The sequence below is a fragment of the Xiphias gladius genome, chromosome 11 (assembly GCF_016859285.1).
Source record: "Xiphias gladius isolate SHS-SW01 ecotype Sanya breed wild chromosome 11, ASM1685928v1, whole genome shotgun sequence".
Lineage (NCBI taxonomy): Eukaryota > Metazoa > Chordata > Actinopteri > Istiophoriformes > Xiphiidae > Xiphias > Xiphias gladius.
In genome coordinates this window covers 16,292,522-16,318,411 of record NC_053410.1, presented here as the reverse complement: position 1 = coordinate 16,318,411, position 25,890 = coordinate 16,292,522, and the positions used below count along the sequence as shown (strand labels likewise).

The 25,890-nt window shown below is 37.6% G+C and overlaps 1 protein-coding gene and 1 long non-coding RNA gene across 4 annotated transcripts in view; one reads left to right on the top strand and one right to left on the bottom strand.

Moving 5' to 3' along the window:
- Positions 1-25,890, bottom strand: part of adgrb3 (adhesion G protein-coupled receptor B3) — a 115,797-nt gene that overhangs the window by 58,620 nt on the left and 31,287 nt on the right. For all 3 annotated transcript variants that reach the window (XM_040140138.1, XM_040140140.1, XM_040140139.1), the window contains exons 3-6: positions 10,543-10,653; positions 7,856-8,017; positions 1,216-1,380; positions 249-413 (exon numbers count right to left, since the gene is read on the bottom strand). In XM_040140138.1, coding sequence (XP_039996072.1) covers positions 249-413; positions 1,216-1,380; positions 7,856-8,017; positions 10,543-10,653 — 603 coding nt within the window. The remainder of the gene's footprint in view (positions 1-248; positions 414-1,215; positions 1,381-7,855; positions 8,018-10,542; positions 10,654-25,890) is intronic.
- Positions 5,140-23,267, top strand: LOC120796940. The gene is made up of 3 exons (XR_005708444.1): positions 5,140-5,213; positions 6,034-6,149; positions 23,170-23,267. It is a non-coding gene; the product is annotated as an uncharacterized LOC120796940 (long non-coding RNA).

The window sequence follows — 25,890 nt, the reverse complement described above, 5'->3', positions numbered from 1 at the left end:
CTTTGATTCTTGCTACAGAGATTTTCAGTATTCAACATAAAAAGAAAAACAGCTCAGTAAAATTGGGCTCCATATTTAATCTAAAATTTAATCTAAAATTCATAAGAATGATAATGGTACTCATGATTGTAATAATAATTATGACTATGTGGGACGGGGTATTTTTGTCATTCCTTTCCCTATTTCAAATCACGATTTTGAATTTACACATCATGGCGGATATAGAATTAAGAGGCTCAGGATTTTACCTGTGCAGTCAGGATTATGGCACTCTCTGCTTTCTGCCCAGTGACCGCGACACTCAGATCCCCCATGGGCGGCTGCTGAGCACTGCCTGGTCCTCTGCTGAGTGCCATTGGCACAGGTCACCGAACAATCGCTCCAAGAGCTCCACTCCTGCCACTGTCCGTCCACTGAGGCACCAACCACAACCCAACAAGCATGGCCCAAGTGGAGGGAAAAAGAGGGCAGACAGAAATGGGAGGAGATATTCAGATCACTATTCCCTCCCAGATTGAAAGCCAATAAAACAGACATTAAGTGGAAAGCAGAATAAATCGCTTGACTACTTGTAGATTTTGGAGAACTGTACTGCAGCCGAGTTTCTGCTCTGGTTTTTTTCACAGATTAGAATTTCCCAAAAAAGCCAAAGGCAAAAGAAGAATAAACCATGAAAAGAGTTTCAGTAGAATAGCTTCACATTAAGATTTAGATTATTACTTATGTCAAAAGCACAAACTGCAGACCCTATTTGTTATTTGCCGTCCATTTTCCATGTCTGGGCAGAGGGAAAGCATCTGGGATTGAGTGGTTTTCACTGAGTCTGTTACCAGAGCAAAGCTAGCATTCATTGCGTGGAAAAACTCATCGTCACTAATCTGCTTACCATTCACAGGCAATTGCGGGTAAGTGATTTTGACGTCAGTATCACGGTATTGACTCTCAACAGGGTTTTCCCGTATTACCGTGTAAGCCCTATTACTTTAAATGTACCATAAAATGCAGTCATTAATTTTTTTACTCACCTTTGCAGTATTGTATTGATTATAGCTGTATGTAAGGTAAACTGCTACCATTCTCAAGAACTGAACTTTTGAAATGAGTTTATGATCATCTTTATGATTTTACCTTTTACATTCCTCTCGTCTTCAAGCCTTTAGGGATAATTGTTAATATTGTTATTTTTAATATATTTAGAGAGCGGACAGATAATACCTGGGCATAGAGCTATGTTGCAAAGCTTAGTCTGGGTCTCAGGTCCATCACAGGCCCTGCCTCCATGCTGGGGAGGGGCACACATCCTAGTCCTAGTGCGGTGCCCTCGGCCACATGTGAATGAGCACAGGCTCCACGGTGACCACTCCTCCCATACACCGTGTACTGCGGGCACAGAAAAGGCGTCAGGCCTAATCAATGTCTCTATCCGTGCTATAGCATAAACAAACCCATAACAAACTACACTGTGCAAAATAAATCATAAATAATTAGCAACAAAAAACTAATGTAAGTGAAACACTGAGCACACGGACAGTGCATGGCTTCACAATGCCTCAGCCACGAGCCTCAGTCACCTCTGTACATCTACTGTTCTTTATCATGTACACAGTAATAATGAATACTAACCCACTAACAATGCCTCAGACAGAAGTAAAGGTATAGAATATGATAAAAAAGTGTCAGTCTTTCACATGGCAGTTTCAACATACAGAACAACAGCAAGAATCCAATCTTTCTAAACCAAGGTGTGGGTGATGAGCAGCAGGACTGCACACTGTTAGTTTGTTGAGTCTTCTTGGTTGACTTGGAATCTAATAGCAGTGGACTCTCAGGTTATTATGGGCTGACAATGGTTCTGCAAATCTGTCGTTACACCAACATACTAATCATGGTTTTACACAAAGCAGACAGCCTGTAAGCGGGTCGTAGATCTTTGAATAATTGGCTACATTTGATGTTTTGTCCAGTGATTGGTAACGAAATGGCCACTCAGACTAAATATCAGCCTAGACAGCCCAAATCCAAAAGGAAATTTAACATAAAGGAAGCTCATAGATATGTTTCCTATGGTGTTTCCGCAATTAATGCTAAAAATGTTTCAAAGACTGATCATTTTCACTTAATTAAAATCATCCCATGTTGCTTATTGTTATTTTTGGACATTTGGGACATAGCGCCACTACAATTGTCCAATCAAAATATTAAAACCTAAATTAGAAAGGTACATTAAAAGAGACAACAGTTTAATGTCCCATTTTAAAACTTTTGGTCTTTGGATCTACGGAAATTTTAAAAACTTTTAATTTAAAGGATAATTTTGGCATTCTTTGAGTTTCTAATGATTTTCCTGCAATTCCATTTCTATTTAACTAAACTGCAGGTAATTTTCCAGCACATTCACCCTTTAAATATAATGCTATTAATAAATGTATCATTCTTCCTAATCTGAGCATTTTATAAACATACATATTTTTAAATAAATACTTTATAAATATTAAACAATAGCTGGCAAAGTGCATGATTCCTTTTGCATCTTGCATCTTTGTTTGTGTGTAAGCTTAACTGGGTTCTGTTTGACAGATGATGAGTTTTCATAGACTTACAGAGAATATTTGCTATTGGCTCAAAGTTTTACGTTGGAGAGGAAAATATTGAAATCTGAGAGGCAGACAAAAGTAAGACTCCTGTCTTGTTCTGGCATTTGCAGTTTTCCTACAAATGTCAATGTACAAAGACATACGAAATGTAAAACACACTTCTTTCAAAATGTAAAAGTTTAACCTATATTAGTTTCTGAAGCAACTGCTAGCTTCTTGATCCCAGCGATAAAGTGCATTTACTGAGAGAATTAATGGCTCCAAAATGAACTTTAAGGGGATGGAAATTGTATCAAATCCAAATCACACTGGAGCTTTTCTTTTAAGTACCAGAGGTATGTACTGTATCTACTAAAGATATATGTTGTGCACAAAACACATTATAGCTGCAAAATCCTTGTTTTCTGACAAGCTACAGGGAACTGCAAAGGGAATAACAGACTGATGTGGGTGCAGCCGTGTAAAATACATTTTCAAGCATTTAAAGACTGATGCATAAAATAAAGGGCAGAATGTATGTAAATTGGCGGCTGACATAACATATCTGGTGGCCTTTTATCATCTGTTGATTGCAGATGGGATTTTAGACCTTGGAAGTCTATGTTTGACTACTGTGTCTGCAGTGAATTGATGTTTCCTCTTCAGAGAGGTCACTGTCCATAGCCTGTGCAGAAGTTTAAGGTTGCTGCAGTACAATAGTTGGATCTTAGGATCAGTTGTAGAGTAGTTGGATCATGGAATCAAGCCAATGGTCCAACATGAGGGGACCTACCGTCTGTCCCAGCCCCTGCCTCTAGGCACAGCTTTGATGCTCTTAGCTAAGTGTCCCGTTGTGGCTGAAGCATTTACTTTGAAAATTTGAGTTCAAAGCAGGCAGTCACCACAGCTAGCAGTGATGGAATGGGATTCCACTTTTTTGTGTGTTTTTTCTCTGAACTGCGGCCATGATTTACAGGGACAGCCATGAGCAATCGCATTGTGCTGCAAGAGGTGAAATTCTTGGATCAGCACTAGATGGTGGCCAAAGCATTTGCCAAGAATGTTTTCATTAATTTGTGGTAAGCTGGGATTTGGTTGGCCTTCTCATATCATTCCAATGAGGTTTTACCTTTATAACTTGTTAGCCTGCCTCTTCTGCTCAACTGTATTTGCCATGCATTATTTATTATTTTGTTGCAGAGTGCCATCTCTTCTTTGCCAAAGAAGTATTTGAGGTAGCTTCCACTAACAACACTATCAAGTCTGCACCGCTAAACATAAAGCTACAGTTAAAGGCTTTTGTGTACAATACTGCACTTGGCTCTTACATTTGCAAAATGCAAAGAAAGGAACAGTGGAAATGCTTTGGCAATACAGTAGGTCATCCTTTATCATATATTACGCAGAACTGGTTTCAGAGTCCTTCAGATTCACAGAGTTCCACTAATAAAGAGCCACTTGTCAGAGTATGTGTACTAATCAAGTCAAACATGTCATACAGCAAGTCCTTACTTATTAAATACTATACTACAAAAAAATATGCTTTTACAAGGTGAACTCATGATCTTACTGATTTTCCATTGCTCTTGAAATTACATGCACAAAATTTGGTTTTCAGTTTCTCAAGCTTTCGGGTTTGATTGGCTTGCAGTCAAAATTTAATGCTTTATATTTATACCTCCACAGAAAATGTCTGTTCTTACTTGTCTTAGAATCATCTCTTATCATTATTGTTTTTTTTATTTGTTAATCGTAAAAGACAGAACTTCCTCCACTTTTAATATTTGATATGCACTGATTATTAATGACATGTTTGCTTGTTGTCACTTCTGCTTTGCAGCTAAGTGTTTTTCACTTTGGCACTTTAGCATTTCATTCCTTTTTTTTATTATAATTAAGTGGGGTATCATCTCTATGATCAAAAAGGCAAAAATCTTTCTAAATATTTTTACACTGAACTTCTCAGTTTTCTGCTGACAAATACATGTTTTTATAAGAACCTGCTTGCTTGCCTAGGCTTTGTTTCGATTGGAGGCTATTGGCTGCTTATGATAAGTACCCAGTTCACTTCTGCTGATGCTAAACATTTCACATTCTGCATACCAACCAAAACTACTTAGTAGAGGTGTTTGGTGCAGCTAAAATATAAACTTTCGTTAATATCAGGCAAATAAATATTTGTATAGAATATCAATTGGCAATATTCTTTCCTTAGTGGAACATATAACGTGTTGCGACATGTTCAAGCTTGTATGTGTTTCGGTTCTATGCCATGCTCAAAGGTTAAGGCTGAGGTTATTCTGTCTATTTATTACTGTCAACGAATCCCATGGGAAGACCAAAACCAACACAGTTATGCTACTAACGATTAGCCACAAACTGAAGGAGCTGGTTCCTCAGTGCCACAGAACCGACATACTGTATGACTTCCCTGAGAGTAGCCTGGCTGGCGTAGTTTATTTTGAAAGAAAGCCGCGGTGGCCTTAATATCCTGTAGAGTAGGTCGGCGTCCATGTACGACGTATGTGTCTGCGCGTGCGCAGAGCACGCGGTCCGTTGTTTACGTGGCTTTGGTGGTTAAAGGGAAAAACCGCGCCGGGCCAAGTGCGGCGAAGGGACGTCTCTCGCCCAAGTTCAGAGGTATGGCTGTTTCGTGTGTTTTATGCGGACCTGGGTGGCAGCGGGGTTCTAGGACGCGGAGTAATGAGCTATATCAGTCAGTCTGCCGTTAAAAAGACAATAGTTTCTCACCTGATGAGAGTAATGAAAAGATAAAATGGCCCTCATCCTGGCAGCCACGAACTTTCAAATTGACTGATGCTACACGGTAATTGGTCGATTTGAAAATGTAGAAGGACCCCGAACCCAAACAAACCAGTCATTGTGAAATGTCTACTGTTTTGTTAAAAAATAATAAATATTAGCACAAATGCAACTAAGTTAGGCTGCCCATTTTGAAAGTTTAGCAACCATGACAGGATGGAATACAATGATAAACATGCTTGCCATATCTGTTTTACTCTGATTTTGCTTGGTGTTATTTTAAGTGTGAAGTGTTTTAATAACTTGATAAAAACTTAATAAATTGAGAGCTGGAGTAATATAAACAATTAATGATGTTAAATTTTCCAACAGAATAATAGTGCATGCTGATACTGAAGTCAACACACTTTATTCTGTGCTACAGTATAAGAACTTCACACTAATTCTGTACTGGCACTGAACGTTGGCACTGGATCTAAATCCTGCACTGCAGAAATGTGAAATATTAACAGAATACCTATAGACTGGGCTGCTTTCGTCCTGCAGAATAACTGCACTAGAATTCAGTAGGAAAAAAAGAAAAAGGCATGGGTGCTGCTGCTTGGGTTGTAAAGGGGGACTACTCATTCAAAAGGCATATTTTTTTGACACAGAAATGTTGCTGTATTTTAGCAGATGCATTGTGTTGTATCAACAGGATCACAACTTGTATGAAGGCCCAGAATTTCTAACAGCACGCTTGATCTGCAGCCTGCAGCGCCTGAACCAATGTTCACAGATGATGCTGATGTTTTCAGCGATGGTGACTATAAGGTGAGGTTCCTCTTAGACTGCTGCAAAGTGTCTTTACTTTGAGCATACTCTGTTCTGGAGATACCCTTCTGCCTTGGCATACTACAGACATTTTGAAGAAAGCGGATCAATCTGTCTGCCTTTCAGAACATTAGATATAAACTCTGTGCTTCACGTGGCACCATGCCAGGTGGTATTTTTTAGTAGCAGTTTGCTACTGTAACTAGGTACGGTTAGTGCTATATCAGCTACATTTTTTAGGATGACACAAACAAATTCTATGATCCCAGTGCCAGGGTTTTTATATAAGTACATGTTGAGAAAAACCATGATCCTTCAGATATTACAGGCAATACAATTTATCAAAACTGTGGGACTACAGTACATTTGCTATGGTCTAACTAATAACCCATGAAACTATATGATAAATTAAGACTTGTGACATTTTGGGAATTAAAAAGACTCTCATCTTAATTCTCCCTCTCTTATTTTCTCTAAAAATGAAAAGTTTTAACACAGTCTGACTCTTGTGAGAAAATACCAAATTGCTTTTGAGGTTTCCCAGAGTTTTATGGCCCAGTTAACTGGTGATTACTGTTTCTACTTTATTATGGGAAAGAAAATTCTGGCTCTACATTTAGCCACAAGCAAACGTCTAATGTCTGCAGGTCTTGAGATAAATCAAGGACAATAATGAATTCACATGGGCAGCTCTTAGTACTGGTTCTAAATTAATAATAATCCTTCATGCAAATTAGTGCATATACCTGGAATTGGGCTGTGTAGCTTTTTTTTTTCTTGAGAAAATGAAGCTTTATGTGCTGTCTATACTAAATATTAATGGCCAAAGTGGAGTCACACCAACACTGGTATTGAGGAAGCTGTTCTTTTCAAATGACACATTCTCTTTTTAGCTCTTAGTGTCCACACACAGTAAGAAAATGATCCTTTTGAAAACTGCCAAATTCCCATTTACACATGCCACATCTAAATTTTTAAGTTTAGTAGATCCTAATCAGAATGTTAGAAGATGGAGCTGACAGCATTTTTGATCAACTATACTTAAGAGTTTGTGATGCAGTCACAGAAGCACTACACATAACAGCACCATCAGATCTTGACTAAGCATGAGTTCTGAATCTCAATACTAAATCTGCATATTTGTCTGTGTAAACAATCCCAAAAATGGATAATGGAGAATTGTTTAGAATGACCATCCTACCAGATGCATTCGGACAAAACATTAGCGCTCTGCAATCACCAGTCAGAAAAGCATCTGATGCTGATACCTGACTACCAGTGACTCATCTGCCATGCCACCAAGGGTTGAAGAAGAAATGCCTTACAGCGTGTTTGAAGAAACGCTGCCAACCTATTTTAAAATGCATGGCTGACCTTCAAGGAAATGAAGCTGATGACATATCAGTATCTACTGCTCCCCAAGCTCCATGCAGAACCACATGTCATTAAACCATTTCAATGCTGATGAATTGCCTTACAGTTATATGAAATGGAAAACACAAATGTGATTATCAAAAAAAAACATATGCACAGAATAGCATCAGAAAAGAAAACATCAGATTAATAATAATAACAAATACAGTCATGATTATACATTCTTAAATAGACATATTGAAAATTTTGTTAAAACACAACAACATATCTCCTCCCATATAAACAACAAATAGGCAAAACATTAATATTCAAGAATCTGCGGCTAACACTACCTGGACAAGGGGCAGTGTTATTGCAAACCCTTGATTCTCTTAAAGGGCCGCTGCAGTGTGTTCCGTATGGTGAGACACATGTTCTTGTTCGCACCTGCGACCCTTGACCGCATGTTACGGAGCATGAGCTCCACTGGGACCACTCCTCTGCACCTGATTCACCTGTGTGGGAGAAGGGTGACACTAGTTAAATGCAGCAATATGGTCCTGGGGCAGGGCTAACGGGGCGGGGTGGGGCAGGGTGGGCAAGGTTGAGTAAAATGAGGAGGGGCCAACATGAGTTACGTTGGGGTGAGGTGGGGCCTTTAAGATTTACAAAAACACTATTGTACAGTCTATACTACCTTTATGTGATCTTTGATAAATACTGAATTGGAAGCTTAACTCCTCTGACTAGCGTTTTTTTTTGTATGCAGCATAATAAAGTGTTTTGTGACTGCAATCACTGAGAGTGGTTGCGTAAACGGTGGTCCTTATAGTTTAGGAGAGATGTGTAAATGAATCAGATTTTAAATGTGCACTTATGCAAAGATCACAGAGAAGGCATAGCTAGAATTATAAGAATGAACCATTTCACTTCATCTTCGGATAAATAATTCATGCATTTCAATGAAACCCAACAACATGTTTAAACAAAGTGAGAAAATCAGCATAAACAAACAATAGGAACATGGTGACATGCAAGAAAGACAACATCTGAGAAAATAAAATGGATTTTAATGGGTGTTAGTTCAGAAAGAGTTCTGAGATTTGGATTCCCTTGCACTGCAGCAAACTATCTAGTTTCCTTGACAACAGTGGAGCAAATTCTGTGGTTTAGATGATGGATTCAACTGATTTTCAATTCCATATTGACTTGTTAACTCCTGGAGGAAAATGAGAAAGTTAGCTGATTTTATTCAGCAGATCACAGCCATTTTCATGCGTGTGAATTTAGCTCCAAGCAAACGGTTTTCAATATATTCAAATTTCAATAGTGAGTACCCACAAGAAAAGGTAACAGGTAGCATTTACGCCACAGAATGGAAATAGATTCTGTTTCTATTGTCCAGGCCTTTGAGCCCATATGGACGTTTTTTGGCAAGCAGATATAGTAGTAGTTAAACTCTGCATGCAGACATATTGTCATTAAAAAATCACATATTACGTGGTAGCAGTTAGTAAGGAAGATGGCCATAGTTGTTACACTCATCTCAAGATCTCTTTCAATCTTCATGGTCCAAAAGGGCCAAATATCAATAAGCCATGAAATGCCAAATAAAGTTGTATATTATGATGAGGCAGTGGGGTGATTTCCAAAGCCATGGTAGCCTAAATGAAAAAAGAATACATTATTTGGTGACATGTGAGTGGACAATCAAATTCCTACATCAGAGTAGTCACCGAATAATTGATGTTTGATTATGTTAAACCCTCAGGTGAAGTATTCATTCTCTTTGAGGCATTATGCATTAGAGGAATAATTTAATACAAAGAGGAATAGTTTCAATTGCAGCTCTGAATACATTTATGCCATTGGAAGTCATCAAATCATATTAGAATTTTAAGCACAATATGCTTTAAAGTAATTTCTCAGCATGTATTATCAAGGACACAGATTCAGCCAAATAGGGACCTAACCCTGCCCTTAATTTTGCAGATCATAAAATAGACTGAAAGGTGGATCAATTTGTTAAAAGAGGCAGTACAGGGCGAGTAAATCGTGTGAGAATGAGAAACAGAAAAGCACGGTGAAGCGACTCGACAGGGAAACAACAAATCTGGAGCGTGGAGAAGTGTTAATGAGTGTATGTTAGTACCGGTATGTATGTATATATGTATGTATGTATGTATGGTGTGCCACAAATTAAATTTGTCATGAAAGGATTTTTGAAACAATGACAGCAATTTAAATGGAACAACACATGAAAAAAGTAAAACATTTCCCAAAAATGAAAATAAAGAATAAAAAAATCTCAGTAGCAGCGAGATCTACACCCACCCACTAAAAAAAGTGTTTTCTAGATAGATTAAAGTATTGTAAAGATTAAAATAACTAAAAAATGAAAGCAAAATTAAGGTTTGCCTTAATATTGCTGTCACTCATTTCAGTAATTTGTGATTTTTATTAAAAGTACTGAGGTGGTAGGTTGTAAATATCATTATGACTTTAGATCATTTTGGCTTTTTAATGTATTGGATGCTTCACTCGATTAATCCACATAGTTTCATTTTATCCCTTAGGGCAGCATCTATCAGTTCAACTTTTGCCAAGTATGTGTTTCATATTTGGCTGAAGGGGTGGGTTTTTCATCGAATGACATTTAATTTATCATCTCTTGAAGGAAATGATTAACTACATCAGGGCCTTAGTTTTAAACTGCTGTTTAATTAATGTTCTATGAATATACTGTAAGGGTAACCCACTTGCCAACTCACTATTTTGACAAAAAAAAACCAAACAGAGTCACAAAACCCACAAAACCCAATTATGTTCTATAGTGCTGTAGTCAGTCAGTAGAAGTAAATATTCATAGAGAAAAGGGAAATTTATCTTCCTAGTTCATATGTAGCAATAGAGAATGAGTAGGAAAAAATAATAATGCAAAAACATTTCCACTTAAAAGGTGCAGCACAAGAGAGAGCATGCATGATGAAATTAAGTTTAGTTAACAAAATAAAGTAAGGAAACATAACTATTGTATTACCAGTTTGTGCCATAAATTTAGCAGATTCAGCTTGCTCCTGCAGGGCCTTTGTGTCATGAACTGATCTTGGCCGCTGACTTTTTACTGTATGCTCTCCGATCATTCCATATTCTATGGGACAAAATAGAGGTTCATATGAAAGCTAGACTTAAACATGATCTTCTGAGAACAAAAGCTTATTACATACTGTTTTTCAGGATGTTCAAAGCAACTGCAGTACATGGCTAGAAACAAAGACCACACAAGTTTGTATTTAATTTTTCCTTTACTCTAGAGCATAGAACAATGCAACAAATTTATAAGGGTGAGTTGGAAGTATTAATTGAGTTTGAAAGCACAGCGTAGACACATAGCAAACATGCAAATAAACTGACATCGGTTTTTAAGGCTCTAACACTTCATCAGACCAGCTCCCTCCCTCCCACCCGCCCTCCTGCACACCCAGAAAAGAAAAGAAAACAAAATGAAAATAAAAATGTGTAAGCCATCAGAAAGCCACAGAGGAGGGGGTCATGAACATAACATGCTATTGATCCACAGTTTACTCAACAGTTTGTCATCTTTGTGGGATTTCTTTTTTTGTTGACCCAGTCCAAAGTATTGTGAACCTTTGTAAAATTAGACAAATGTATTCTGAGCTGTATTCATTACAATGCATGCCCTCTTTGTTTCCCTTAAAGGGACAAAGAGACAATGAGTTCTGATGCCACACTGAGAAAAGTGATGCTAGCAATATTGCATTTAGATAAGAATTTGCATCAGCTGTTTTAAGTCAAAGCGACACACCGTAAAACAACGTTTATATTTTACTTACTTAAATAGCTCATGCAAATTGTTTTTGAACACTTGTTTTAATTACAAACTAGCATTACTTTTGCAAGTGTGGTCCTAATGAAGTGATTATATCATTTGCAAATAGGCAATGCAGGTGATGCATCAACAACAAATTCACACATAGCTTATGTTAGTACATTAGACAATACAATGCATCAGCCATTGATAAGGGAGGATGTTTACATTATTGCTTAATATAGTTTGTAGCCTCAGATTCCAGTCTTTCCTACAGCAGACTGCAAGCCTAGAAAGACTGACCTCCCTCTGCAGTAGGGCCCAGAGTATGAAATCTGTCATCTCATCTGATCATGTTCCACTGAAAGCTAAAATTTTATGACTAATTATACGGTAAATCATTTGACTACAAAAAAAGACAGCTGTTTGATCTGCGCATCAGACTGTTGGCATTAACCAAATCATATTAACAAACATGTTCCATGATTGGATTAAGAAAAATAAATAAATAAATTAATTAATCAAGACAAAAAAGTGACTGGGTTTTCAGCTACAGTCAAAAAGCATCCCTTCCCAGTACAGCATCAGGAAAACCGTGCTCGTGTTTGCGTAAGAATTGTGAATATTAAGAGTCTATAGTGAATGGCCAGAAAGCCGCTAGATAGAAACGTACATTGCAGCCTTTTGATGCTGATTGGCATCCTCAGAACCATGACTGCATGAAGTAACAAGCTTCAGAAGCTGTTTCAAAGGTCTTTCAGTCTGACTTGATCATGTCCACATCTGTTTTGCTCAAATTAAACAGAAAGGACTGAACACTGATGGTTGGACAAACAGCGGGCAGTTGATCTAACGTTCAGTCATGTAAGGCTAACTACTGTAGATACTTTGACATGTTATCTCTTTACTGTATTTCGTGCTCTACCCTGTGGTGTCTTGGATTATGAACCTATTCCCCATTTGGCAGAATTAAAGGGCTCTCTGATTTAGTCTGCCTGAACATCTGCTACATAGCAAATTGTACAAAAAGCAGGGCATGGAACTAACCATTAAAACTATAAGATAGCATACAGTAGCACTTTCATGCCACTTGGCTCAGCTGGACTGGATGGATAACAACAATACCTACAAAATCCCATGGCTTCTTTTAAGGGTTTTCATGCTTTCAATAACATTCAATGTTAATAATGCAAAACAAAGGTTGAAAAATGTGTACAAATCAATATACTTTCCTCTGTCCTTTATTCCATAAAAAAAGCAACAGCATTACCAATTTCAGAGCTTCAGAACTTTGTGTGTTTTTCTGTATATACTGTACTGAATGATGATTCTTACCTAGCCCTCTGTTCTATTATTTACATTTAGAGGCTACAGAAATGTAAAGACGCTGGTTGGTCCCTGTACCAAGGAGGACATACTGTACAGTATAATGCTGGAGGCTGTTTTATTCCATCTTGTCCTTTTTAAACACCAATCAACATGACTGGCTTCACAAATCATTGATCGTAACTCCGTCATACCGTTTGGAAATGACTTGCCTCTGCAAAACATTGATCAACCCAGCCTAATAAACAGTGATATTAGCCCTACAGTAAGTCACACCTAATCTAACCTAGCTCTGAGCAGTCCATGATGAACAACACAACAAAACCACTGCAACATTAAAGCGATTATAAAACTGTCATTAAGCAAAATTGTCAGTAAGATGCTTAAATGACAAACAGTCATTAAAGAGAACGTACTGTATGAATCAAACGTCACACATTTTTAAATAGAAGTGTTTCATCATCAGAGACTCATCGTTTCATGATGGAGGTTTGAGTAATTATATCTAAATCAGTCTGGACAGGAAGCTATTAAAAAAGCTCAACCTGTTGGTACACAAATGAGAATTGGTTAATTTGGTGCATAAGAAGTCTCAGTTTTAAGCATATGAGACTGCAGTCTCTTTTGATGCCACAAAGCCAAGATGTTAATCCTAACGCTGTGTTTCAGAGAGCCAGAGGTAGAATGGCGAAGAGTAGGATGTCTAAACATGACACCAGAAAAGTTTTAACTGAACTACTAGGATTGTATTCAAGCCCGTGGCCATATGATCGTGAACATTAAAGACAAACCAGAATTTTAATAACTGGAGGGACAGGCTGTAGTCATTTGTCAAAACAGCCTGAAACAATGTGTCTTCGCTGTATTACAAGGCAGAAAGCGCAGATGATGCTTTTAGCGTATCATTACTGAGAAACATTTCTTTGATTTGAGGCAGCCTAATTTTGAAGTTTTGGCCAGTATTCAGAACTATTAAACAGTGTGTTTTCAAGAAAATTCAGTTTAAGTTTTATGTGCTGTCTGTTCTTCAGTCCTGAGAGAGGATATTTTTTATTGATATCCATCAACCATCACGCTTCAACAACAAAGGAGAGACAATACCATTCAGACAAATCCATTACTGTTTCTTTCCTTTACTGCAATGAGCGATTCATTCACTTCGTTTTGCATGCACATAACCTCGATGCGTGCGTTACTGACAAAAACATGCATTTTCGGGCTAAAAATTAAAAATTACATTTCTACAGGTGTCACGATGACCATTAAATTTAGCAGGACTGACGAAACTGAGGAATAGCAGGATTGCTTTTCAGAAATACCCAACACATTTGTGGAAGATAAATACATTTGTGTAAAATAGGGAGCTGAACTGCGCAGATGACCTTGGCAGACAGATCAGCAATAAGCACCTTTCCTTCTATAACAGGAAAAACCCGTTAGGTTGAAGGCATGCACTTTTTTCTAGCAATCATTTCAAAATAAAAAGAAATTTAAAAAATCAGAAAGGAGTTGCTCCTGAAGAAAAGTTTCATATATAGTTCTTACAAGTAGACCTCAATTAGTTTATAGCCAGTATTATATGGATTATAGTAAATGCATGGAATTAGTAATAATTGAGGGAATATTTAGCATTAAAAATGTACAAAAAGCAGTCATATAGGCTAGTGTATCTAGCAGACCGTGCGGATACTGTAATGGGACTGCAGTCAATGTACAGTTTATTATATTTACTCAACAAAGTGAGGCTACAGGCCACCATGAAAATCATAACCTGTCATCATACTGGAATAAAATGGTTGTCCTTTTTATTCAGATCCACTGTACATGCAGGGGTGAGATTACTGGTCAAATATATACTTGTGCTTGTATGATGCTTTCCTAACCTCCACTTTCATAGACTGATATCCTAACAATGTATCGTTAGACTGTAACATCTACATGATTTCCTCTGTGTAATGTATTTCCCTTTAGATAAAATTACAAACTCCATCAAACAAAAATACGTGTTTTGTATCAAGAGGAAATGTCCTCTGTCTTCCTGAGATTATAATGGTAGATTCACTCGTGATTTTTGTCTCACTATAGACAGATGACCATACATATATGAACCGAATACAGTTCCAGCTAGGGTAACATGTCTCTACATATTTGTTAGCATTAGCAGACATCGAAGCAAGTTTAACCAAAGGTGGCTAACATTTTATGATGCTTTGAAAAATGAATTTTGACTGACTGACTTACAAAATTATAGACAAAATATTTTTGGAAATTCTCATATTTTAACTGTCACAGAAAACAGGAAAGAAATTCAGTTACCTAATGCGCACACACACACACACACAAACACACACACACACACACACACACACACACACACACACACACACACAGGCAAATTAGTGCATCCACCATTTTCCCATTTCTCACATTTAAGTTTTTGTAAGCTCTTAATTCACTAATTCACTGAACCAGATTTTGAACTCCCTTCAGTAACACTTTGCAACATCAAACCTGCAATTACCTTCAGTAAGTGCAAAAAAAGATCTTTTAAAAGGTGCAAGCAAGGGCTGCTTTTTGCCACCATGCTGTGCCATCAGTTTACAATGGCATTCATTTCATTCATGCTTGCCTTTCAGGGATTATCAACATATCAGGTGAGTAATAAAGAGGTGGAAATGAGATTAGGCTACTTTGGGCATAAATACTTCCCTCCCAACTTTAAGAAACTGAAATTATAGGCTGGCTAGTGTCGTGAGTCAGACTCCTTTGCAAGTCGATTTTACTGTGAGATATGTCTGGCTGCTCCAAAAAGGAAAGGAAAATAACTTCTTTCAGTCAGCTTTGGAAGATGATCTCCAGGGGTGCATCTAGTAAAGCCAGAACTGCATGTAGCCATGGCAGCTGTGAAGCAGCCACAAAAATGAAAAATCTTCAACCAAAATTTAACAATGTCTGCTCAAGGTACTGGCTATGCAGGTGCAACAACCACTGGGCTGTGATGTCAGCAGGGGACAATGAATGAAGGTTATGACAGAGGGATACAAGGACTCAGAATTTGAGGCAATGGTGTTATTGTATGTTCTGTGGCAACACAGGCCTTCATCATAGTGTCAAAGGTGTGGGTAGTGCTGGACAGTATTTTCCTGCCCAAGTAAAACTATTCATGGGATCCTGATTTGGTAGGCTCGACACTTATCTGACCCATCATAGCTCATTGATGCTTTCAAGCTTAATTAGTGGCCATATTTACAAAAGATACCCACGCTTGATTTAATTAATGTCCTGCTACTAAGTACACGCAGCACACATTACAAACAAATAAAGACTCAGCACACAATCAAAGAGAATGAAAGTTCCCTGGGACACACGCTCATGGACCCAAGCTTTGATCCACTGCATGCAGAGAATTTTAAGCTTAGGCACTGACACTGATCATGCCAGCCGCAGAGTGTCCAAAGGAAGACGTTTCATTTCCAGGTTCATCTTCAGTGTGTGGACACGTTCCATGTGTGATTTTATTGAAAGGTAGTAAAAGCCAGCCCCATGTCCAATGACTGATGCGTCTAACCTTGCATGAAATGAGCCTTTACTCAGAAGACACTATGAGTAGCTACTATCAGGGTTGCTCCGCTTACTGCCCTCCATGCATGCCTGCGTGACTGACTGACTGTCACAAATGTAGCTCTTAATAAGAGGCACTTCATTACCACTGCACTTTGAAGAGTGTAAGTTCCCAAAATAGAGACAAGTCCACAGTCCATGCAGACCAGGAAGAGGGATACCTCCCTGTCCCATGCCTGTCTTTAATCCATTTCTCAACAGCTGAGCTACTGAGGCTGGCAAGTTTTTGGTCAAATGTAGTGATATTCCTGGGTTGTAAGGTACTTAAACTACATTTGTAAATATTATTGGACTTCTCTTTGAGTTGTGAATTACAATGAAAATATATTTAAATATAAAAAGACGCCAAACTATAAAAAAGAAAGTAACCTTTACAAAAGGCAATACTGACCACATCCTAAAACAATAATATAATTTAAGGTTTTAAAAACTCTTGTCTGTACCAACAGTAGCTGTTCATTTGCTTGTTTCGTGGAGGTATTAAATCTAAACATCAATGCAGAAAAGTGATCAAAGCCTTCTGGTTGATTATGCATTTTTCTCTACAGAAAATACACAACAATTACAATTAAAAACATGAATAATACAACAGCGACAGAAGGAAAGGTTCTAATAACAAAAACACATTCCATGGGAAAGCAAAAAAAAATCAGTCATTATATGTTACAGTGGAATACATAAAAAAATACATTACATAAGAAAACATCAAATATACATTTATTCATAGGTAAAGTCCATATTCCACTACTGTGTTTTATTTATTCCAACAGTTTAGAGGCAGGACAGTACATTTTATTTTTTCACAGTAAGTGTCAGTGTTTTAGACAAAACTGTGAAAGACTACTTCTTAATGCAAAAAATAATCATAAATATGATGATGATGATGATAGTGACGATGATTATGATGTAATGAAGATGCACCTCCATTTTAGCTCACACGTGCACATCCAATTTGAGTCTTAAACATTACTCCAACCTTAAAATCAGACTACCATTCAGACCTAACCTTATCTATCTACTCCAGTGTCCTCAATGTATCTCCTTACAGCTATTATACAAGACTCTCTCTATTGGTGGGACCATATGCTTGAGCCAATCTAAAAAACTCAATTAGTCCCTCATTAAGAAAATGAGGGGGTTGCACGGAATCAGATACAAATTACGAATTGTCCTCCGAGACATACAATTATCCATCATATTCCTTCTGCCATCTGTTTGCTTCCTGTTGACTCTTCTAATGACTTAGATTGAAGCCAAATTAGAATTCTGTGCAACTGGCACTGCACCTCATTGAAAAGTCATGTGAACTCGCCTAACAATGGAGTGACTGCAGTGAGACAAGCACTCCGGATACAGTCTGCTGTGAGCAGAGAGGATATATTTGTATTACTGATGTGTAGGCAAATGAGTGGCTACTGGAGATTACATTGATAATTTCCAGCACAATGCTAAATCACAAGGTTATTGAGCAGTACCTCACAAAGCAACCTAGATGGAGCTCTGACGTTATCAAAGCACTGGATCAAGAAGCCCTGTTGCTGGGTGCCGTGAGCAGATCATTCCCCCCTCTTTTCCATACACTTCTGGGAACAGGCTTCAGCAGTCTGTTTTCATATCATTTCAACTCATCCAAACATGTACACAATTTGGATGCATATTTCACAGTCTAAACATTATATATACTATAATAAACAGCCACCACGCAAATCAAAAGCGTCGTCCACATTATGGCGGTTGTACACAAATGCTTGCTTATCAATCTTCAGAAAGTAGACTTCATTTTGGTTTAAATAAGAGGGGGAAAATGGAAAACAACAACAACAACAAATGAAGATACTCATTTCCTTGTTATCTATTCCGGGTTTTCACAAGGATGTACCCTCTGCATGATAATGTGAGCAATGTGTCGTGTTTTCAGCTCAACTGCATGATGCTATCAGAAAATGGATCCGCCTATGGAGCATTTTAAAGTGAAAGCAATGCCAAGATTGCAGCTTATAACTTGCAAAATCACCAGCCTTTTCAAAAAGCAACACTACTGAACCACCCGTGACTAAAAGTGGGGCTGCTGCAGGGACACAACTGAAAGGACTACTGTGCACCGACAGAAACAAGGATGGAAGCGGATTACTAATGAAACCTTTTCAGACAGAGAAGTCATGTTACATGAAAAGTATAGAAAGTGCACATACACTTTGTGAGATACTGAGGCTTTCTTAAATCAGGGGCGCTAGTCGCACACTTCAAACATTAAATGAAATATTCTCTAAGTTTTGGCAAATTGCCTCAAAACAAGAGTTATATTATTTATTTTTTTGACCAGCAGGATATGATCTTAAAATAATGTTATACGTTTTGGATAATTGTCCTTTGCAGTATTGATACTACAATGCTCCTGCTGTATTGGAAATACATGGAAACAGCACTTGGCATCAGTATACAAACACACAACCCCAGTAGATGACCTGGCAGTCACACGCACTGCCAAGCTCAACGCCACCATGCCAAGCAATGCATCTGTCAAGTGAGAAACATGACACATTTTTTAGCACCTTTGCGACTGCAGCCAATGTTCAAAGAGCATACTTTGTCCTTTTCTGAGCCATTTTGCTTGGCATAGCAAGTAGTGACCTTCAATTTAATAGAGTCATGGTTTTGCCTCCATGGAAATTCCTCACTAATAAATGGAAAATGATACACCTAAGAAATTAAAAGAGCAAAACACAATATAGACTCTGTAACCATGGAGGCAAATGTGGTTGTATGACCATATTTCGTAGCAAGATAAATCATTCCCAACAGCCCCTAATGAGACTTTCATAATTCATGCTGTCAGCTTTTCCACAGCACCAATCATGTCTGATCCTTTTGCAGTGGTAAAACCCACTGCTTCAGACTGCCACCCTGCATCTATCAGCACAGGGAACACTGTGTCATATGCAAGTTAGTCATGAGGAAGATGCCTGCAACATGCCCTGTCTTGGCTCATTGGCTAAGCTCATGTTAAAGCAAATATGCTCTCCAAAATAATTACAAGGACACAGTGGCGATGCTTAAATGTCCTCAGACATGAGCAGCACAGCAGCGCAGTAGGATTTTTACTTAATGGATTCTGATGCCAAGTCTGGAAACATGAGAACCATTACAGTTATTACAGTTTCAAAACCATGCATGGCTGTACTGGATTATAATTACATTTGTATTTTTTATAACTAAGCACATACAGTTTCATTAATTTGTGTGTGTATATAATATATATATATATATATATATATATATATATAATGTATGTATGTATGTGTATGTATGTATGTATGTATATGTATATGTATGTATGTATGTATATACATATATATGTATGTATGTATGTATATACATATTTATGTATATATTATATAGATGTACACTAGCCATCTAAGAAAAACATAGAAACTTTAGCCTGAGCAGTGACAGAGGTGAAACCACACAATCTCAGAGTTTTTTTTTTTTTTTTTTTAAGTGAGGTGGGCAGCCCTCTAACCTGTAGTACTTTTGCTTCTTTATTTAGACTGTTGTAAAGTGTTGAGGGAGAGAGGGGATTGGAAACAAAGGAGTGAAAAAGGAGTCCCAGGACAAGGGGGCATGTAGCTTTAGAGGCACAGGATTTAACCGCTTGATGATCTCTGGAAACACAGTATATTCCAGACACAAACACACAACACATTGTGATCATGTACTGGGTTCAAATCTGGCCCATTTCAGCTACTGTAAAATTTCTCTCCCAATCTTTTTCAGAGTGAGTTTGCCAAAGAGTTTTGGAAAAGAGGCAAAGCCAAATGAATAGGCACATTGTCAGAGTTACAAAACCTATCACACAGGAAAGGTCCCACAATAAAATCTCAACTAAACTGAACTGGACAAGCAGGATGCTGGGTACGTTTTTAAAGTTAAAAGTTAAACAAAAAAATGTATTTGAAGTCCTATTTTTCAAATTTTTGAAACACTATATCAAAGAGATGCTAAATACTGTTATAATAATAGACTATAGAACCATTATCTTAATTTTAAATTATTCTGAGTAGCGCTGTTGAAATTATGCTGAGTCTTTGTGGAGGATAATTGTGATTTCAGCAGGGCAAAGGAACTGTGTGGAATACGAAAAGAAAGGGTGCATTAAAAAACTTGGCATAATTAATTCATGATGTTTTTATTTTTGCATCCTGAAAAGGTCTAAGGTTGTTATCCACTAGAAGCCTTTGGAATCATCCTTATAAAAACTGATGAAAGACCTGATAACAAACAAACAGGAAAATATTTTCATTCACTTGCACATCACATTTGTCATTTTTGGGTCTTTCTCTTTGACCATATTAGGCCATGGTGTTAACCAGATGCAAAGTGGTTTGTCTCTGTACTAACAGCTGTATTGCCAATAATGGTGGGAGATAAAACAAAAACATCACAGTTCAGGGGGAAAGCAACATTCATTCAGATATAGAAAAAAGCATAAACACCAGTGAAGTTGTTCCATTTTCCTCATCTGACAATATGACAGTAACAAAGATTTTTCCTGTAGTCTGCTATATCTTTCTGTACATTAACTGGGTTATCAAATGTACCATTCACACACAGATTATTTCACAGGGAAATTGGGTTACTGTGATTTCTCAATCAAATTGTTTTGCTATGGTTGCAGTGCAAGGCAACTATATAAAACAAAATAGCCATGTGCATGTAAATAAATAAATAAACACACACTAGAAGTAATACATCAAAATTTGATTGAAAAAATGAAAACAAACGCTCTCCTAAACAGCCACCAGCAAACGCTCCACAACCAGAAAGCAGTATTCATCACTGATGGCTGAACCCACTGGCTCTTTTTTAAAATCAAATCCGACTTTGCCCAGCCACTGACACCGTAAAATCAGAGCTTAAATTTGTGGTTTATTGAAGTCATGTTATGATTTCTAGAAAAAGATGGTATTCCAACTTTCAAAATAAGTGCAGAGTTGCCTGCTGCAGCTTGAAACATACTGCAAACAAGAGTAAAAAAAAAAATTGACTCAGTGGCAAGAAACAGAAAATGTGATTAGTGCATGACCAGACCTGTGACCTTGTGGCTTTTGCAAAGAAGGAGGGAACGGTGTTAAATAAACTCATCGGCCTAAATCCTCATCAGTTGGCTCTAAAAAGGAGAAACTCAAAAGTGTATCTCAATTCAACAAGTTAGAAGCCCTTCTAACTTTGCATAGCCTGGATCAAATCCTAGATGGAGTATGAAATGACTTATCAGTGACAGCTCCTTGTTATATGTAGCAGCAGAGGCAGCCAAGAGTGACATTAGTATTGGAAATTAATTGTTTTTTAATGTGCACGTCTCCATCGTCCACCACCACATAGCCATGCACCATTACTGTGGTCAATTAGCCATTCAACATCTAACTGTTGGCCAGTGTATGAAATTGATTACCAGACCACAAGCTTTCCCTAAAGCCTACCACGTCCAGAATATTAAGTGTTATAAAAAAAAAAAAAAAAAAAAAAAGAATTAAATGAATTAAATCAGCCTTAACCCAAACATGACTGCTTAAATGTTTTCCACCCAGAGGCCACCAACATATCTAAAACAGCTAGAACACTATTTCACATTTCCATCCCTATACACATAACACAGCTCGGCTGGTCAGTATAATTAGTGTGCTAAAGAAGCACAGTTCTAAATCTTATGATTACAATGATTTCCATTTTTCTTCTTGGATATGGGAGGAAATAAAGCCCATTCAATCCAGCTTCTGAGCCTTTTTACCTATGATGACATTAAGGATGATCGAAGTACATTATCTGGGCCCACAATGGCTGCTGTCAATTCAGCTGCGCTCTGCAGAGCACTGAAAAAGGGAGCTGGCGACATATTTGCTGCAGAGGAATGTGGATTTTCAAAGGCCCGCAGCACCCTGACCCCCCAATAGCTTTAGCTGAATAGTCTATCTGACCTATTGTTGGTGTACCTGTCTGATATGATATGATACTCTCAGGTGTTCTGCTTCTCAACAAAACTGCGGTAAGGCTTTGAAAAAGGGGTTCATTTAAAACATATCCCCTTCTTTCAAATCATTGGTCGCACCACGTAAAGCAGTTGATTCGAAGAGAAAAATCTGTCATGGTGATGGCGACTATTCTACATAATGTCTACCAGTTTATTGTGATCTTGCTTGGATGAATGTGACAAAATGACTCTCACTGTTTAAATTCATCGAAGTGCTTGGAATAACTTGGAATTTTGTCAGATGCTCATGCTGAATAGGCCTGGCTGTGTACATGCATTAAATAATCCATACATATTTATTTTTCAGCATTCGACACATCCTCATATGAAGGCAACCACTTGTTCATTCTGTGTTTCTCACGGAAAAAACTGTCATCTGTGACCCTGAATGACAAAACCATTTCCTGCCATTTCCCTTTCACTTCTGTGAGAGCAGCCTTAATGAGCTTTTCGATGCAAAAAAGCCCCATGCATACACTCTAATCAGCAAAGGGGAAAAAAAGCTGTCTTTTCATGCGCTCTCTTGCTCTAATCTAATTAGAATTTATTAAACTAGGCAAAAGTTCAAGGACATCAATAGCTACATTTTCTTCTACACACAGAGTTAGCTAGTTAGAAAATGATAGTACACCAAATGGGCAAAGGAGCCATTTCAGTCTTGACTGTCCTTTCACCTCATTATGGCATTTAGAGGCACTGATGAATGCATATTTTCTGTATTTCCTCCTGATTTTAAATCAGCCAGCACTGAATGGTCACATAAATCAACTTTATTCATCCAGTAATTGAATCTCCATGGACATACGATGATATAAAAATAGAGGGTAATCAGAGGGCACAATGTACTATTCTTGTATTTACAGAATATTATGCAGACAAGAAACAGAGCAGCAGGGTTCCGAGTGGATGGTTTTCCTCCATAAACACTGTCTACATATGGAACGGTACAGCATATATGAAACTGAAACCCCTGCATCTGGACATGCACAGACTCGATCTAAAATGTCATGCATCATATATAGAAAGAAAAGCTAGGGTGCGCGTGGCTGCATGTGGTGAAAAATATCCTTTTACGTGCCATAGAGACAACATTCTCACAATTACAGAGGTGTTAGTCTTACATCATGACTGTATGTAAACCCAACATAACATACGTGAAGTGTAAAAATGTGATTTGTCATGTGACTTCTGTTAACTGATTTTGCAGGTATACCCCAGTTTGTAATTAAAAAAAAATAAAGCTGGTTATATAAATCATTTTCAAAAGAGGAATATAACCTATAAGCAAGCACTTATAAATCTGCTTGCTATTATTTATTTTTGCCCATGTAATATTCCAATGGGACGACCAAAAGTTCATTAGCAGCCACTTGGATAGAGTGCCAAGTTCTGTGAATTGTCTAACAGCTTGCTGCATATGTAAAGAGGAACACTACATTATAAATTTACGTCCCCCAGATATACAAAATATGATATGAATTATATTTCCTTACAATAGATTTGGGATTTGGCACTACAACTGCACTCTTATATTGCTGTACATTTTGATAAAATATTTTTTATGACAGGACACAAACAACCAAAAGTGTGAATATGTCAACAGATCTGTAAACAAATAAATGAGGATACAAAATCAGAACTGAAGACATAAAAAGTCTCTTTGTTGTTGAGTGCTATTGTATGGCAAAACCTTACACAGTCCTGGTTGTAATTTAAGTTTGTTTGGAGAACTTTATGTTTCTTTGAATTATAAATGATCTCAAATCTAGTATATGTCATACCTTAAGGGGAACTCTATTAAAAACTTTTGCTCTCCACCAGTGCAGAACTTAGTGCGAGTCTTAGCACTAAAACCACTGTTTATTTAGATTTGTCAATTTTCACTTATTTTCACTTAGAAAATGCATTCACAAGCCACTTATGGCCTTGTCCTCCCCTATAATAAATATTGTTTTGTCCAACCCGAACGGTCCAAATCCCCAAGATAGTCTGTTTACTGGAATGCAAGAGAAGGCAAAGTCCTGACATTTGGGAAGCTGCATCCAATGACTGTTTGGTATTTTGCTTGATAAATGTCAAAATAGGTGCCAATTAATTTTCTGTCAATTGACTAATCAGGTAATTGAATAATTTTCTCAGCTTTATACAGAAGCATAGTGGTATAGCAGACAATGGGAAACCAGTGCGATTGTTGTAATTATTCCAGGAAGGCAATAACGTCAGCTAAAACAACAACTGATAATGTTGTTCTGTTAATGTTAAATATGTTGTCTTGCATTCTAGTAAACAGACTATCTTGGGGATTTGGACCATTCAGGTTGGACAAAACAATATTTATTATAGCTACACCTATCTGTCCTTTAATGTCATACAGTGTCCTTTTAGTTGATTTCTTTGTGCCTATACATTCTTTACCTGCTTTAGTAGTTCTGTTGATTTTTTTAATGTAAAATTATTGACATTAGGCACTTCAATTAAAAAATAATCTTGCACACATTAGCAAGACTGCAATGAGGAACAAGCAAGCGTCACTTAATACAATGTGAGCGAGTACCATTTGAGGTTATGGGCTAAGTGTCAGATTTCACACACACATGAGTGACTGACTGATTGACTGACTGTCCAACTGATCAATGTGTTCATACCTCACATTTATTGGTTTCTGGCAACACACAGAATATGTTGTGCTTAGAACAGCAGTAGTGAAGTGGCTGTACTGATGGTCTGGAAATCAAAGAGCAAGATTGACAGGAATCTGATCCAAATAAAATGGAGTGGCATCCGATGCAGGCATTCACCTTTAGAGGTGAATGCCTGTTATCTCTTGTTCACTGGCCCCTCCTTTGCCGCCGTAATAGAGAGCTGCCCTGTGCAGCTTATTAGAGTACCCTTTTTTACACAGGCCTCAGCCAGGCATCGCCTTTTCTCAGAGTGCTTTTTTTCTTTTATATTTTTTAAAAAACTGAAATGTGATGTTGTAATTTCTTTCCATTGTCTAGGTTTTAACCAGTGTCTACTATTGATACTAGAAATCAATTTTTACAAAGACATCAAATTATTTTGTTAGTATTCAACAAGTCTGATGGGGCTTTGACAGCAAGACTCATGGGAACTGTAGTTGTTTAATGCTGACAAAACTCTGATTGTGATATCAATATAAGCTTAAATCTACAAACCATACACCCCAGCTTAGCTAAGGTTGTAGCCTACGCTAAAATAAAGACACGTTATGCTAGTCTATTTCATTGCCTTTTTTATCTAGTCCAACAGATCCCACACAGGTCCTGTTCTCCAAACTGTCTTTTTTTCTAGTCTGAATCATAAGTCCCAGTCCCATCCATCCAGCTACCCACCACAAGGCACATGAGCTCAATCATACAAAATATTCCCTTATTTGGCATTTGATATGACTGATGTACTGTATCTCCTTTTAGCTTATATGCCTGGTTAACCTTCCCAGACCCATGTTAAGTATAACAGTAACAGTTTTGCTGCTAACTCAGTGTCATACTGATATTTCTGAACCTAACTTTGGTATTGTTTGCCCAGGATGCTACAATACAAAATGCTACTGCAGATTAAAG